This window comes from Anguilla anguilla, chromosome 11 (genome assembly GCF_013347855.1).
Source record: "Anguilla anguilla isolate fAngAng1 chromosome 11, fAngAng1.pri, whole genome shotgun sequence".
NCBI lineage: Eukaryota > Metazoa > Chordata > Actinopteri > Anguilliformes > Anguillidae > Anguilla > Anguilla anguilla.
The window spans coordinates 36,699,906-36,715,742 of record NC_049211.1 but is presented as its reverse complement, the minus strand read 5'-3'; the positions used below and the strand labels follow the sequence as shown (position 1 = coordinate 36,715,742).

The 15,837-nt window shown below is 40.2% G+C and overlaps 1 protein-coding gene across 4 annotated transcripts in view; it reads left to right on the top strand.

Annotated features, from left to right (window-relative positions):
• LOC118207918 (vicilin-like seed storage protein At2g18540) overlaps window positions 1-15,837 on the top strand; it is a 197,150-nt gene that overhangs the window by 55,050 nt on the left and 126,263 nt on the right. For all 4 annotated transcript variants that reach the window (XM_035382119.1, XM_035382122.1, XM_035382121.1 and 1 more), the window contains 4 exons: window positions 1,252-1,308; window positions 5,521-5,580; window positions 7,917-7,976; window positions 10,520-10,579. In XM_035382119.1, the coding sequence (XP_035238010.1) occupies window positions 1,252-1,308; window positions 5,521-5,580; window positions 7,917-7,976; window positions 10,520-10,579 (237 nt within the window). The remainder of the gene's footprint in view (window positions 1-1,251; window positions 1,309-5,520; window positions 5,581-7,916; window positions 7,977-10,519; window positions 10,580-15,837) is intronic.

The following is a 15,837-nucleotide window of genomic DNA, read 5'->3' as shown; positions in this document are numbered from 1 at the left end:
GAACCCCCCTGTCAATCAAAGACACTCCATATTTCTCTATTTTAATGTCTTGATTTATAAGGAACATAGACTAGATTAGTAAATTACTTTTATTTTTTACATGTACTTCTTTTATCAGAAAGATACAATAATTGAATTTATATGTAAATGATCAGATTTATTTCTGGAGGGCACAGCATTCTGAGTGGGTGGGCCTGGCCCTATAAGGCACACCCCCCGGCCCCCCACCCCCCTCCCATATCGACGGGTCCTCTGCCAACTGGACAATATTTACTTCAGCCAGTAACAACATGTAAACAACTTGTTCCTTTAATGACAGTGTTCATATATTGTCGGAAGTAATGCATTGTGCAAGGAGGAAGGCTACAATTTGCTAGCAAACTTTTAGGTAGTGAAAACATTTTGGAAACATGTTGAATGTTGAGTAAGTTAGGATGGCCGCTTAGCTAGCTGGTTACCTTCTCCCCACAATTGTCTCTGACTCTTACTCTTACACTACAGTCTCCTGTCTCTGATACTGTAACAGATTCACTGGCTAACATTAAGTTACTTACTGATGTTTACTTCCCAGAACATAAGCCCAAATGCAATGGAGAGTCAAACAGAACTTAGTTATTTACATACATTTGTTTTGCTCAATATAGGTAACATGATCTCTGGTTTGTCCAAGAGAGATAAGGATGCAAGGGATTTTTTTCATTTGATAAAGGATATCTATTATCAATTAAACGACTGTAGATTAATAGCCCACAAATGTAAAACTGACATTAATTATTTCTGTGATATTTTAATAATGTTGAGATGATTAATAAATTGCACAGTATGAGCACTATGTATAGAGCTGAATACATTGTGAACATTTAAAGAACGAGAGGAGACGAGTGTAGGAAGTGGAGAGGTGAGTAAACTTCTCAATATGACTGCGTCCTAAACAAAGGACAAAGGGCTGGCCACATGTGTAGAGTTTTTATTTTCACATTTAGTGATTTTGGTAGTTTCTAAAAAAATAATTGCTAAACAATATTCAGTTATATCTCTCACCAAATATTTAGATGAAAATAGATAACCTGTAAACTACAGACATTGTATCTAACATGATGCTGCACTATTTACATTGATATTAAAGTGGGTTAAATTATTTGATTCATTTCACTGGTCATTTCTTTGATATTATGATAAGTGGTTAGTTTATATTTGCACAGGGTGTCCATTAACTCATAGGCTTAATGTTTTGTCATCATTTTTTTGCAGGGTGAAGACCTGGCCACAGGTGAAGACAGAGAGAAGACAGAGGCAAAGAGTGCAAAGGTAAGATTAAGATTTGACTTTCTTAGAGCAGAGATGCTGTGGAAATTTAATTTGTCACTGCAGTTATATACACCCTGGACAGGCTGCCAATTTATCACAGGGCACACACACCATTCACTCACACATACTTATGGGTAATTTAGAGTCTCCGATTAGTCTACCGGCATGTCTTTGGACTGTGGGAGGAAGCCCGAGTACCCGAAGGAAACATGCAGAAAACACAGAAAGAGCGAATTAGCGGCTAATTTTTAAAATCGTATTATAGGAAACATTCATATTCTGGCAAATCAGCGATATATATGTTATTTGACTATACTGTTGCATTTATGACATTATGCATGAAGAATAAACTGTCAAAATATGTTTTCTGAAAGATCGCAAAACAGGTTTGACCGCCCTACTATTAGTCGGTAGGAGGTATCTCACATAGGCTACATACAGAACAATAAAGGAACCACAGAGCCAGCTCTTGCAGGTGAGAAAGGGTGAGGCTGCATGTTTCTGCATCTTTAATAACATAGCTGGCTCTGGTGGGACCAATGAACTTTTCCACATTTTATTTATTGTGGGGGCAGGGCTGGGGAGCAAATGTAAACCTATCAATCTCACTCCTACGCCCCTGGCTAGCGGGTTACCATGTCCCCAAAATCGTCTCTGACTATCGCTTACATGACAGCCTCCTGTCTCTTCACTGGCAAAATTAATAAAATCTCTACAATCTCTCGTCTCTGAATATTCTTAGATCGGAACTTGCTGTAGCCTATGATCTGTGTATACGTTCGGGATAATTTGAATTTTGTTTTTACTCCGAAATAACCAAAATATAGCGTGTTTATTCCGTTTCTAAAGTAAATTCAGATTTCAAACGTTTCCATATTGCATTTTGCATACGTTTTGTATGTGTACAGGAAACAAAAACAACCATGCAAAAATGAAAAAGTAATAGTCTATGGCTCCGACACAGACCAGTCTGCAACATTGTTGTTGACAGCGGAAGAAACATTATTCTGAATGTCTGGATGGAATGTGGGGTGTGTTATATTTATTCCATTCTACAAGCCGAACTGCTGTGGATAAAACTTTGTGGACAACTGCCCTGGCAGCTTAACTGCTACGGTTGACGTCGACGGCCGCTAGTATAGCCTTATACGCGGGCACAGTCAGAGACGGTTTGATAAGGAAGTGGTTACGTACAGTTTAGGCTAGTAACGCATGTCCTCAGATATCTAGATTAATATTTTTCTACATTAATATTTTTCTACTGTAGTGCTCCGTAGCCGCTGGACCATTCTCCCTTGAGAAAACGGAAATCAGAACCACAAACTTTTAAATCTAGAACAAGTTCATTTTATGTAATATTATGTTTAATATCAGATTCTCGTTTTTCAACAGTCACGATTCAACGGTCAATCACTGTTGCATTTAATATTATCCGGGGCTGGCCGTCCCATTTACAGTATCTTGGCTGAACCACCGCGCCGAATTGAGAGTATTTTTGATGAACCTCTTGACAATCAATTTACTGTTCGAAATACAGGACAACAGCGACCTCTTCCCCATTCCCGTCTCAATAACCATACAAGAGACACCCCTCATTCTGGCCCACCTTGTTACAGTGAGTGCCATAATGTTTGGGACAAAGACACATTTTCTCGATTTAGCTCTGTATTCCACAATTTTGGATTTGCAATCACATAATTCAAATGTGGTTAAAGTCAGGGTTCAAATTATGGGCGGTGATGCCACTGATGGGAAATATATTGTAATATTTACGATTACAGGTAAGAAGGATATATAAATGTTTTGACACCCCCAACATGTTGTTTCACCTCTTTTGGGGGGGTCCAAGTCTTAATTAGGGGGGTCAGACCCCCCCAATTCCGCCCGTAATTCGAACCCTGGTTAAAGTACAGAGTCTCAGCCTTTATTGAAGGGTCTTTTCATACATTTTGGTTTCACCTTATAGAAATTACAGTGCTTATTATACTCAGTCCCCCCATTTCAGGGCATCATAATGTTTGGGACAAACCTAATTAGTCAGGTGTCTTCAGTTACATCCTTAGAGCTGGCATAAGAGAGCTTTCAGTATCTAGTTTTGATTCTAGCTTTGTGATTGTTATTGGGATTTGTCAGCATGAGGACCACAGCTGTGCCAAAGTCAATAGCTTTTCCCTCATTTTCCCTGTGAGTGAAAAAGGGATGAAACAGACCGAAGAGAGAGAGAGAGGGGTCATAAATGTTCCGCTCTCAGATGACGTCCGAACTGAAGCTGACAGCTTGACAGCTAGCAGCTCCCAATCCCTCAAGAACACACACACAAGCTCATATCAAGCGCATTTCTATGAGCCGTGAATGGGCCCTTCCTAACGTGCACATTCCTTTCCTTCACAGACAATGCCATCCGAAGTGAAAAAGGAAAATGATGAAAGCCAGGTCAGTTTTTCTGTATGTTCCGTTTATTTATACTGGGGTAGCGGGTCAAGTATGCCACCTGCCAAGTTACAGACTGGCAGGGTGTACCCTGTTCTGCACTCACAGACACAATGACCACACTCTCACTCTCAGACACTAAAATCTGTCCCCCCTGACCTATAAACACACAGAATTTAAGTACAGCTGCCCAGTTCTTCTGTATCTTCTAACTCTTCTTCTTGTGTTTCTTCGTGTTCTTGCTTTTCCCCCTTTTCCTCTTGGTTCTTGCTCAGGAAACTGTAGAAGACTGCACTATAGGTAGAGCAGAGAAGGCTTCTGAGTCTTCTTCTTTTGCTTCTTTGCTTTCTTAATTTTCCTGCCTATTACATCATCAGAAATGCTCCAGTCCTGTAAGTGCCCCCACCAGACACGATGCCAGCGCTCAGTCTTAGGGGGGGCAGATGAACTGTAATGGGTGGCACAAGTTATTTGCATATTTTTGATAATCTGATGTTGTATTTGATTTCGTGCAGCACTGACAATTAGGTAGCATACAGCCTAATAATTATTAGAATGTGTCTATGTCTAGATTTATTATTCAAGGGCATTAACTGGAATGGCTTTTACTTTTATTTTTTAAATGTACTTTTTTTATCAGAAAGATACAATAATTGAATTTATATGTAAATTATCTGATTTATTTCTGGAGGGCACAGCATTCTGAGTGGGTGGGCCTGGCCCTATAAGGCACACTCCCCGGCCCCCCACCCCCCTCCCATATCGACGGGTCCTCTGCCAACTGGACAATATTTACTTCAGCCAGTAACAACATGTAAACAACTTGTTCCTTTAATGACAGTGTTCATATATTGTCGGAAGTAATGCATTGTGCAAGGAGGAAGGCTACAATTTGCTAGCAAAATTTTAGGTAGTGAAAACATTTTGGAAACATGTTGAATGTTGAGTAAGTTAGGATGGCCGCTTAGCTAGCTGGTTACCTTCTCCCCACAATTGTCTCTGACTCTTACTCTTACACTACAGTCTCCTGTCTCTGACACTGTAACAGATTCACTGGCTAACATTAAGTTACTTACTGATGTTTACTTCCCAGAACATAAGCCCGAATGCAATGGAGAGTCAAACAGAACTTAGTTATTTACATACATTTGTTTTGCTCAATATAGGTATCATGATCTCTGGTTTGTCCAAGAGGGATAAGGACACAAGGGATTTTTTTTCATTTGATAAAGGATATCTATTATCAATTAAATGACTGTAGATTAATAGCCCACAAATGTAAAACTGACATTAATTATTTCTGTGATATTTTAATAAAGGTTGAGATGATTAATAAATTGCACAGTATGTGCACTATGTATAGAGCTGAATACATTGTGAACATTTAAAGAACGAAAGGAGACGAGTGTAGGAAGTGGAGAGGTGAGTAAACTTCTCAATATGACTGCGTCCTAAACAAAGGTCAAAGGGCTGGCCACATGTGTAGAGTTTATTTTCACATTTAGTGATTTTGGCAGTTTCTAACAAAAAAATATAAACAAAATATAAACAATATGCAGTTATATCTCTCGCCAAATATTTAGATGAAAATAGATAACCTGTAAACTACAGACATTGTACCTAACATGATGCTGCACTATTTACATTGATATTAAAGTGGGTTAAATTATTTGATAGACCGTCACTGGTCATTTCTGTGATATATCATAATAAGTGGTTAGTTTATATTTGCACAGGGTGTCCATTTACTCATAGGCTTAATGTTTTTTCATCATTTATTAGCAGGCTGAAGACCTGGCCACAGGTGGAGACAGAGAGGAGACAGAGGAAAAGAGTGCAAAGGTAAGATTAAGATTTGACATTTTTAGAGCAGGGATGCTGTGGAAATTTAATTTGTCATTTCAATAAGCTACAATAGGAATACAAAAATGCGCTGATATTGATAAGTTGTTGTCCATCCATTCATTATCAATACCCGCTTATACTGAGCAGGGTCGGGGGGGGTGGGGGGCGGGGTGCTGAGCCTATCCCAGCGTGCATTGGGCGAGAGGCAGGAATACACCCTGGATAGGCCGCCAGTCTATCGCAGGGCACACTCACCATTCACTCACACATACTTATGGGCAGGGTGTACCCTGTTTAGATATGCCACCCACCAAGTTAGAGACTAACAGGGTGTACCCTGTTCAGATATGCCACCCACCAAGTTAGAGGCTGGCAGGGTGTACCCTGTTCAGATATGCCACCTGCCAAGTTAGAGACTGGCAGGGTGTACCCTGTTCAGATATGCCACCTGCCAAGTGAGAGACTGGCAGGGTGTACCCTGTTCAGATATGCCACCCACCAAATTAGAGACTGGCTGGGTGTACCCTGTTCAGCACCCTGTTCTGCACTCACAGACACAATGACCACACTCTCACTCTCAGACACTAAAATCTGTCCCCCCTGACCTTTAAACACACAGAATTTAAGCACAGCTGCCCAGTTCTCCCTGTATCTTCTAACTCTTCTTCTTACGTTTCTTCATGTTCTTGCTTTTTCCCCTTTTCCTCTTGGTTCTCACTCAGGAAACTGTAGAAAACTGCACTATAGAGCAGAGAAGGCTTCTGAGTCTTCTTCTTTTGCTTCTTTGCTTTCTTAATTTTCCTGCCTATTACATCATCAGATATGCTCCAGTCCTGTAAGTACCCCCACCAGACACGAGGCCAGCGCTCAGTCTTAGGGGGGGCAGATGAACTGTAATGGGTGGCACAAGTTATTTGCATATTTTTGATAATCTGATGTTGTATTTTATTCGTGCAGCACTGACAATTAGGTAGCATACAGCCTAATAATTATTAGAATGTGTCTATGTCTAGATTTATTATTCAATGGCATTAACTGGAATGGCTGTCCAGCCAATCATAGTAGTGCTTGCATCACAGAACCCCCCTGTCAATCAAAGACAATCCATATTTCTCTATTTTAATGTCTTGATTTATAAGGAACATAGACTAGATTAGTAAATTACTTTTATTTTTTACATGTACTTCTTTTATCAGAAAGATACAATAATTGAATTTATATGTAAATGATCAGATTTATTTCTGGAGGGCACAGCATTCTGAGTGGGTGGGCCTGGCCCTATAAGGCACACCCCCCGGCCCCCCACCCCCCTCCCATATCGACGGGTCCTCTGCCAACTGGACAATATTTACTTCAGCCAGTAACAACATGTAAACAACTTGTTCCTTTAATGACAGTGTTCATATATTGTCGGAAGTAATGCATTGTGCAAGGAGGAAGGCTACAATTTGCTAGCAAACTTTTAGGTAGTGAAAACATTTTGGAAACATGTTGAATGTTGAGTAAGTTAGGATGGCCGCTTAGCTAGCTGGTTACCTTCTCCCCACAATTGTCTCTGACTCTTACTCTTACACTACAGTCTCCTGTCTCTGATACTGTAACAGATTCACTGGCTAACATTAAGTTACTTACTGATGTTTACTTCCCAGAACATAAGCCCTAATGCAATGGAGAGTCAAACAGAACTTAGTTATTTACATACCTATTGTTTTGCTCAAATATAGGTAATCATGATCTCTGGTTTGTCCAAGAGGGATAAGGACGCAAGGGATTTTTTTTCATTTGATAAAGGATATCTATTATCAATTAAACGACTGTAGATTAATAGCCCACAAATGTAAAACTGACATTAATTATTTCTGTGATATTTTAATAAAGGTTGAGATGATTAATAAATTGCACAGTATGTGCACTATGTATACAGCTGAATACATTGTGAACATTTAAAGAACGAAGGAGACGAGTGTAGGAAGTGGAGAGGTGAGTAAACTTCTCAATATGACTGCGTCCTAAACAAAGGTCAAAGGGCTGGCCACATGTGTAGAGTTTTTATTTTCACATTTAGTGATTTTGGTAGTTTCTAAAAAAATAATTGCTAAACAATATGCAGTTATATCTCTCGCCAAATATTTAGATGAAAATAGATAACCTGTAAACTACAGACATTGTACCTAACATGATGCTGCACTATTTACATTGATATTAAAGTGGGTTAAATTATTTGATAGACCGTCACTGGTCATTTCTGTGATATATCATAATAAGTGGTTAGTTTATATTTGCACAGGGTGTCCATTAACTCATAGGCTTAATGTTTTTTCATCATTTATTAGCAGGCTGAAGACCTGGCCACAGGTGGAGACAGAGAGGAGACAGAGGAAAAGAGTGCAAAGGTAAGATTAAGATTTGACATTTTTAGAGCAGGGATGCTGTGGAAATTTAATTTGTCATTTCAATAAGCTACAATAGGAATACAAAAATGCGCTGATATTGATAAGTTGTTGTCCATCCATTCATTATCTATACCCGCTTATACTGAGCAGGGTCGGGGGGGTGGGAGTAGGGGTGGGGTGCCGAGCCTATCCCAGCGTGCATTGGGCGAGAGGCAGGAATACACCCTGGATAGGCCGCCAGTCTATCGCAGGGCACACTCACCATTCTCTCACACATACTTATGGGCAGGGTTTACCCTGTTCAGATATGCCACCCACCAAGTTAGAGACTGGCAGGGTGTACCCTGTTTAGATATGCCACCCACCAAGTTAGAGTCTGGCAGGGTGTACCCTGTTCAGATATGCCACCCACCAGGTTAGAGACTAACAGGGTGTACCATGTTCAGATATGCCATCCACCAAGTTAGAGGCTGGCAGGCTGTACCCGGTTCAGGTATGTCACCCACCAAGTTAGAGACTAACAGGGTGTACCCTGTTCAGATATGCCACCCACCAAGTTAGAGGCTGGCAGGGTGTACCCTGTTCAGATATGCCACCTGCCAAGTTAGAGACTGGCAGGGTGTACCCTGTTCAGATATGCCACCTGCCAAGTGAGAGACTGGCAGGGTGTACCCTTTTCAGATATGCCACCCACCAAATTAGAGACTGGCTGGGTGTACCCTGTTCAGCACCCTGTTCTGCACTCACAGACACAATGACCACACTCTCACTCTCAGACACTAAAATCTATCCCCCCTGACCTTTAAACACACAGAATTTAAGTACAGCTGCCCAGTTCTTCTGTATCTTCTAACTCTTCTTCTTACGTTTCTTCATGTTCTTGCTTTTTCCCCTTTTCCTCTTGGTTCTCACTCAGGAAACTGTAGAAAACTGCACTATAGGCAGAGCAGAGAAGGCTTCTGAGTCTTCTTCTTTCGCTTCTTTGCTTTCTTAATTTTCCTGCCTATTGCATCATCAGAAATGCTCCAGTCCTGTAAGTGCCCCAACCCGACACGATGCCAGCGCTCAGTCTTAGGGGGGGGGACAGATGAACTGTAATGGGTGGCACAAGTTATTTGCTTATTTTTGATGATCTGATATTGTATTTGATTCATGTTTGATTCATGCAGCACTGACAATTAGGTAGCATACAGCCTAATAATTAATAGAATGTGTCTATGTCTAGATTTATTATTCAATGGCATTAACTGGAATGGCTATCCAGCCAATCATAGTAGTGCTTGCATCACAGAACCCCCCTGTCAATCAAAGACACTCCATATTTCTCTATTTTAATGTCTTGATTTATAAGGAACATAGACTAGATTAGTAAATTACTTTTATTTTTTAAATGTACTTTCTTTTATCAGAAAGATACAATAATTGAATTTATATGTAAATGATCTTATTTATTTCTGGAGGGCACAGCATTCTGAGTGGGTGGGCCTGGCCCTATAAGGCACACCCCCCGGCCCCCCACCCCCCTCCCATATCGACGGGTCCTCTGCCAACTGGACAATATTTACTTCAGCCAGTAACAACATGTAAACAACTTGTTCCTTTAATGACAGTGTTCATATATTGTCGGAAGTAATGCATTGTGCAAGGAGGAAGGCTACAATTTGCTAGCAAACTTTTAGGTAGTGAAAACATTTTGGAAACATGTTGAATGTTGAGTAAGTTAGGAAGGCCGCTCAGCTAGCTGGTTACCTTCTCCCCACAATTGTCTCTGACTCTTACTCTTACACTACAGTCTCCTGTCTCTGATACTGTAACAGATTCACTGGCTAACATTAAGTTACTTACTGATGTTTACTTCCCAGAACATAAGCCCAAATGCAATGGAGAGTCAAACAGAACTTAGTTATTTACATACATTTGTTTTGCTCAATATAGGTAACATGATCTCTGGTTTGTCCAAGAGAGATAAGGATGCAAGGGATTTTTTTTCATTTGATAAAGGATATCTATTATCAATTAAACGACTGTAGATTAATAGCCCACAAATGTAAAACTGACATTAATTATTTCTGTGATATTTTAATAATGTTGAGATGATTAATAAATTGCACAGTATGTGCACTATGTATACGGCTGAATACATTGTGAACATTTAAAGAACGAGAGGAGACGAGTATAGGAAGTGGAGAGGTGAGTAAACTTCTCAATATGACCGCGTCCTAAACAAAGGTCAAAGGGCTGGCCACATGTGTAGAGTTTTTATTTTCACATTTAGTGATTTTGGTAGTTTCTAAAAAAATAATTGCTAAACAATATGCAGTTATATCTCTCGCCAAATATTTAGATGAAAATAGATAACCTGTAAACTACAGACATTGTACCTAACATGATGCTGCACTATTTACATTGATATTAAAGTGGGTTAAATTATTTGATAGACCATCACTGGTCATTTCTGTGATATATCATAATAAGTGGTTAGTTTATATTTGCACAGGGTGTCCATTAACTCATAGGCTTAATGTTTTGTCATCATTTTTTAGCAGGATGAAGACCTGGCCACAGGTGGAGACAGAGAGGAGACAGAGGCAAAGAGTGCAAAGGTAAGATTAAGATTTGACATTTTTAGAGCAAAGATGCTGTGGAAATTTAATTTGTCATTCCAATAAGCTACAATAGGAATACAAAAATGAGCTGATATTGATAAGTTGTTGTCCATCCATTCATTATCTATACCCGCTCATACTGAGCAGGGTCGGGGGGGGGGGGGGGGGGGGCCGAGCCTATCCCAGCATGCATTGGGCGAGAGGCAGGAATACACCCTGGATAGGCCGCCAGTCTATCGCAGGGCACACTCACCATTCACTCACACATACTTATGGGCAGGGTGTACCCTGTTCAGATATGCCACCCACCAAATTAGAGACTGGCAGGGTGTACCCTGTTCAGCACCCTGTTCTGCACTCACAGACACAATGACCACACTCTCACTCTCAGACACTAAAATCTGTCCCCCCTGACCTTTAAACACACAGAATTTAAGTACAGCTGCCCAGTTCTTCTGTATCTTCTAACTCTTCTTCTTATGTTTCTTCATGTTCTTGCTTTTTCCCCTTTTCCTCTTGGTTCTTGCTCAGGAAACTGTAGAAGACTGCACTATATGTAGAGCAGAGAAGGCTTCTGAGTCTTCTTCTTTTGCTTCTTTGCTTTCTTAATTTTCCTGCCTATTACATCATCAGAAATGCTCCAGTCCTGTAAGTGCCCCAACCAGACATGATGCCAGCGCTCAGTCTTAGGGGGGGCAGATGAACTGTAATGGGTGGCACGAGTTATTTGCTTATTTTTGATGATCTGATATTGTATTTGATTCATGTTTGATTCGTGCAGCACTGACAATTAGGTAGCATACCGCCTAATAATTATTAGAATGTGTCTATGTCTAGATTTATTATTCAATGGCATTAACTGGAATGGCTGTCCAGCCAATCATAGTAGTGCTTGCATCACAGAACCCCCCTGTCAATCAAAGACACTCCATATTTCTCTATTTTAATGTCTTGATTTATAAGGAACATAGACTAGATTAGTAAATTACTTTTATTTTTTACATGTACTTCTTTTATCAGAAAGATACAATAATTGAATTTATATGTAAATGATCTGATTTATTTCTGGAGGGCACAGCATTCTGAGTGGGTGGGCCTGGCCCTATAAGGCACACCCCCCGGCCCCCCACCCCCCTCCCATATCGACGGGTCCTCTGCCAACTGGACAATATTTACTTCAGCCAGTAACAACATGTAAACAACTTGTTCCTTTAATGACAGTGTTCATATATTGTCGGAAGTAATGCATTGTGCAAGGAGGAAGGCTACAATTTGCTAGCAAACTTTTAGGTAGTGAAAACATTTTGGAAACATGTTGAATGTTGAGTAAGTTAGGATGGCCGCTTAGCTAGCTGGTTACCTTCTCCCCACAATTGTCTCTGACTCTTACTCTTACACTACAGTCTCCTGTCTCTGATACTGTAACAGATTCACTGGCTAACATTAAGTTACTTACTGATGTTTACTTCCCAGAACATAAGCCCAAATGCAATGGAGAGTCAAACAGAACTTAGTTATTTACATACATTTGTTTTGCTCAATATAGGTAACATGATCTCTGGTTTGTCCAAGAGAGATAAGGATGCAAGGGATTTTTTTCATTTGATAAAGGATATCTATTATCAATTAAACGACTGTAGATTAATAGCCCACAAATGTAAAACTGACATTAATTATTTCTGTGATATTTTAATAATGTTGAGATGATTAATAAATTGCACAGTATGTGCACTATGTATAGAGCTGAATACTTTGTGAACATTTAAAGAACGAGAGGAGACGAGTGTAGGAAGTGGAGAGGTGAGTAAACTTCTCAATATGACTGCGTCCTAAACAAAGGACAAAGGGCTGGCCACATGTGTAGAGTTTTTATTTTCACATTTAGTGATTTTGGTAGTTTCTAAAAAAATAATTGCTAAACAATATGCAGTTATTTAGATGAAAATAGATAACCTGTAAACTACAGACATTGTACCTAACATGATGCTGCACTATTTACATTGATATTAAAGTGGGTTAAATTATTTGATTCATTTCACTGGTCATTTCTTTGATATTATGATAAGTGGTTAGTTTATATTTGCACAGGGTGTCCATTAACTCATAGGCTTAATGTTTTGTCATCATTTTTTAGCAGGGTGAAGACCTGGCCACAGGTGAAGACAGAGAGAAGACAGAGGCAAAAAGTGCAAAGGCAAGATTAAGATTTGACTTTCTTAGAGCAGAGATGCTGTGGAAATTTAATTTGTCACTGCAGTTATATACACCCTGGACAGGCTGCCAATTTATCACAGGGCACACACACCATTCACTCACACATGCTTATGGGTAATTTAGAGTCTCCAATTAGACTACCTGCATGTCTTTGGACTGTGGGAAGAAGCCCGAGTACCCGAAGGAAACATGCAGAAAACACAGAAAGAGCGAATTAGCGGCTAATTTTTAAAATCGTATTATAGGAAACATTCATATTCTGGCAAATCAGCGATATATATGTTATTTGACTATACTGTTGCATTTATGACATTATGCATGAAGAATAAACTGTCAAAATATGTTTTCTGAAAGATCGCAAAACAGGTTTGACCGCCCTACTATTAGTCGGTAGGAGGTATCTCACATAGGCTACATACAGAACAATAAAGGAACCACAGAGCCAGCTCTTGCAGGTGAGAAAGGGTGAGGCTGCATGTTTCTGCATCTTTAATAACATAGCTGGCTCTGGTGGGACCAATGAACTTTTCCACATTTTATTTATTGTGGGGGCAGGGCTGGGGAGCAAATGTAAACCTATCAATCTCACTCCTACGCCCCTGGCTAGCGGGTTACCATGTCCCCAAAATCGTCTCTGACTATCGCTTACATGACAGCCTCCTGTCTCTTCACTGGCAAAATTAATAAAATCTCTACAATCTCTCGTCTCTGAATATTCTTAGATCGGAACTTGCTGTAGCCTATGATCTGTGTATACGTTCGGGATAATTTGAATTTTGTTTTTACTCCGAAATAACCAAAATATAGCGTGTTTATTCCGTTTCTAAAGTAAATTCAGATTTCAAACGTTTCCATATTGCATTTTGCATACGTTTTGTATGTGTACAGGAAACAAAAACAACCGTGCAAAAATGAAAAGGTAATAGTCTATGGCTCCGACACAGACCAGTCTGCAACATTGTTTTTGACAGCGGAAGAAACATTATTCTGAATGTCTGGATGGAATGTGGGGTGTGTTATATTTATTCCATTCTACAAGCCGAACTGCTGTGGATAAAACTTTGTGGACAACTGCCCTGGCAGCTTAACTGCTACGGTTGACGTCGACGGCCGCTAGTATAGCCTTATACGCGGGCACAGTCAGAGACGGTTTGATAAGGAAGTGGTTACGTACAGTTTAGGCTAGTAACGCATGTCCTCAGATATCTAGATTAATATTTCTCTACATTAATATTTTTCTACTGTAGTGCTCCGTAGCCGCTGGACCATTCTCCCTTGAGAAAACGGAAATCAGAACGTAACACCACAAACTTTTAAATCTAGAACAAGTTCATTTTATGTAATATTATGTTTAATATCAGATTCTCGTTTTTCAACAGTCACGATTCAACGGTCAATCACTGTTGCATTTAATATTATCCGGGGCTGGCCGTCCCATTTACAGTATCTTGGCTGAACCACCGCGCCGAATTGAGAGTATTTTTGATGAACCTCTTGACAATCAATTTACTGTTCGAAATACAGGACAACAGCGACCTCTTCCCCATTCCCGTCTCAATAACCATACACGAGACACCCCTCATTCTGGCCCACCTTGTTACAGTGAGTGCCATAATGTTTGGGACAAAGACACATTTTCTCGATTTAGCTCTGTATTCCACAATTTTGGATTTGCAATCACATAATTCAAATGTGGTTAAAGTCAGGGTTCAAATTATGGGCGGTGATGCCACTGATGGGAAATATATTGTAATATTTACGATTACAGGTAAGAAGGATATATAAATGTTTTGACACCCCCAACATGTTGTTTCACCTCTTTTGGGGGGGTCCAAGTCTTAATTAGGGGGGGTCAGACCCCCCCAATTCCGCCCGTAATTCGAACCCTGGTTAAAGTACAGAGTCTCAGCCTTTATTGAAGGGTCTTTTCATACATTTTGGTTTCACCTTATAGAAAATACAGTGCTTATTATACTCAGTCCCCCCATTTCAGGGCATCATAATGTTTGGGACAAACCTAATTAGTCAGGTGTCTTCAGTTACTTCCTTAGTGCGGGTATAAGAGAGCTTTCAGTATCTAGTTTTGATTCTAGCTTTGTGATTGTTATTGGGATTTGTCAGCATGAGGACCACAGCTGTGCCAAAGTCAATGGCTTTTCCCTCATTTTCCCTGTGAGTGAAAAAGGGATGAAACAGACCGAAGAGAGAGAGAGGGGTCATAAATGTTCCGCTCTCAGATGACGTCCGAACTGAAGCTGACAGCTTGACAGCTAGCAGCTCCCAATCCCTCAAGAACACACACACAAGCTCATATCAAGCGCATTTCTATGAGCCGTGAATGGGCCCTTCCTAACGTGCACATTCCTTTCCTTCACAGGCAATGGCATCCGAAGTGAAAAAGGAAAATGATGAAAGCCAGGTCAGTTTTTCTGTATGTTCCGTTTATTTATACTGGGGTAGCGGGTCAAGTATGCCACCTGCCAAGTTACAGACTGGCAGGGTGTACCCTGTTCAGCCTTTGCAGACACAATGACCACACTCTCACTCTCAGACACTAAAATCTGTCCCCCCTGACCTATAAACACACAGAATTTAAGTACAGCTGCCCAGTTCTTCTGTATCTTCTAACTCTTCTTCTTGTGTTTCTTCGTGTTCTTGCTTTTCCCCCTTTTCCTCTTGGTTCTTGCTCAGGAAACTGTAGAAGACTGCACTATAGGTAGAGCAGAGAAGGCTTCTGAGTCTTCTTCTTTTGCTTCTTTGCTTTCTTAATTTTCCTGCCTATTACATCATCAGAAATGCTCCAGTCCTGTAAGTGCCCCCACCAGACACGATGCCAGCGCTCAGTCTTAGGGGGGGCAGATGAACTGTAATGGGTGGCACAAGTTATTTGCATATTTTTGATAATCTGATGTTGTATTTGATTCGTGCAGCACTGACAATTAGGTAGCATACAACCTAATAATTATTAGAATGTGTCTATGTCTAGATTTATTATTCAATGGCATTAACTGGAATGGCTATCCAGCCAATCATAGTAGTGC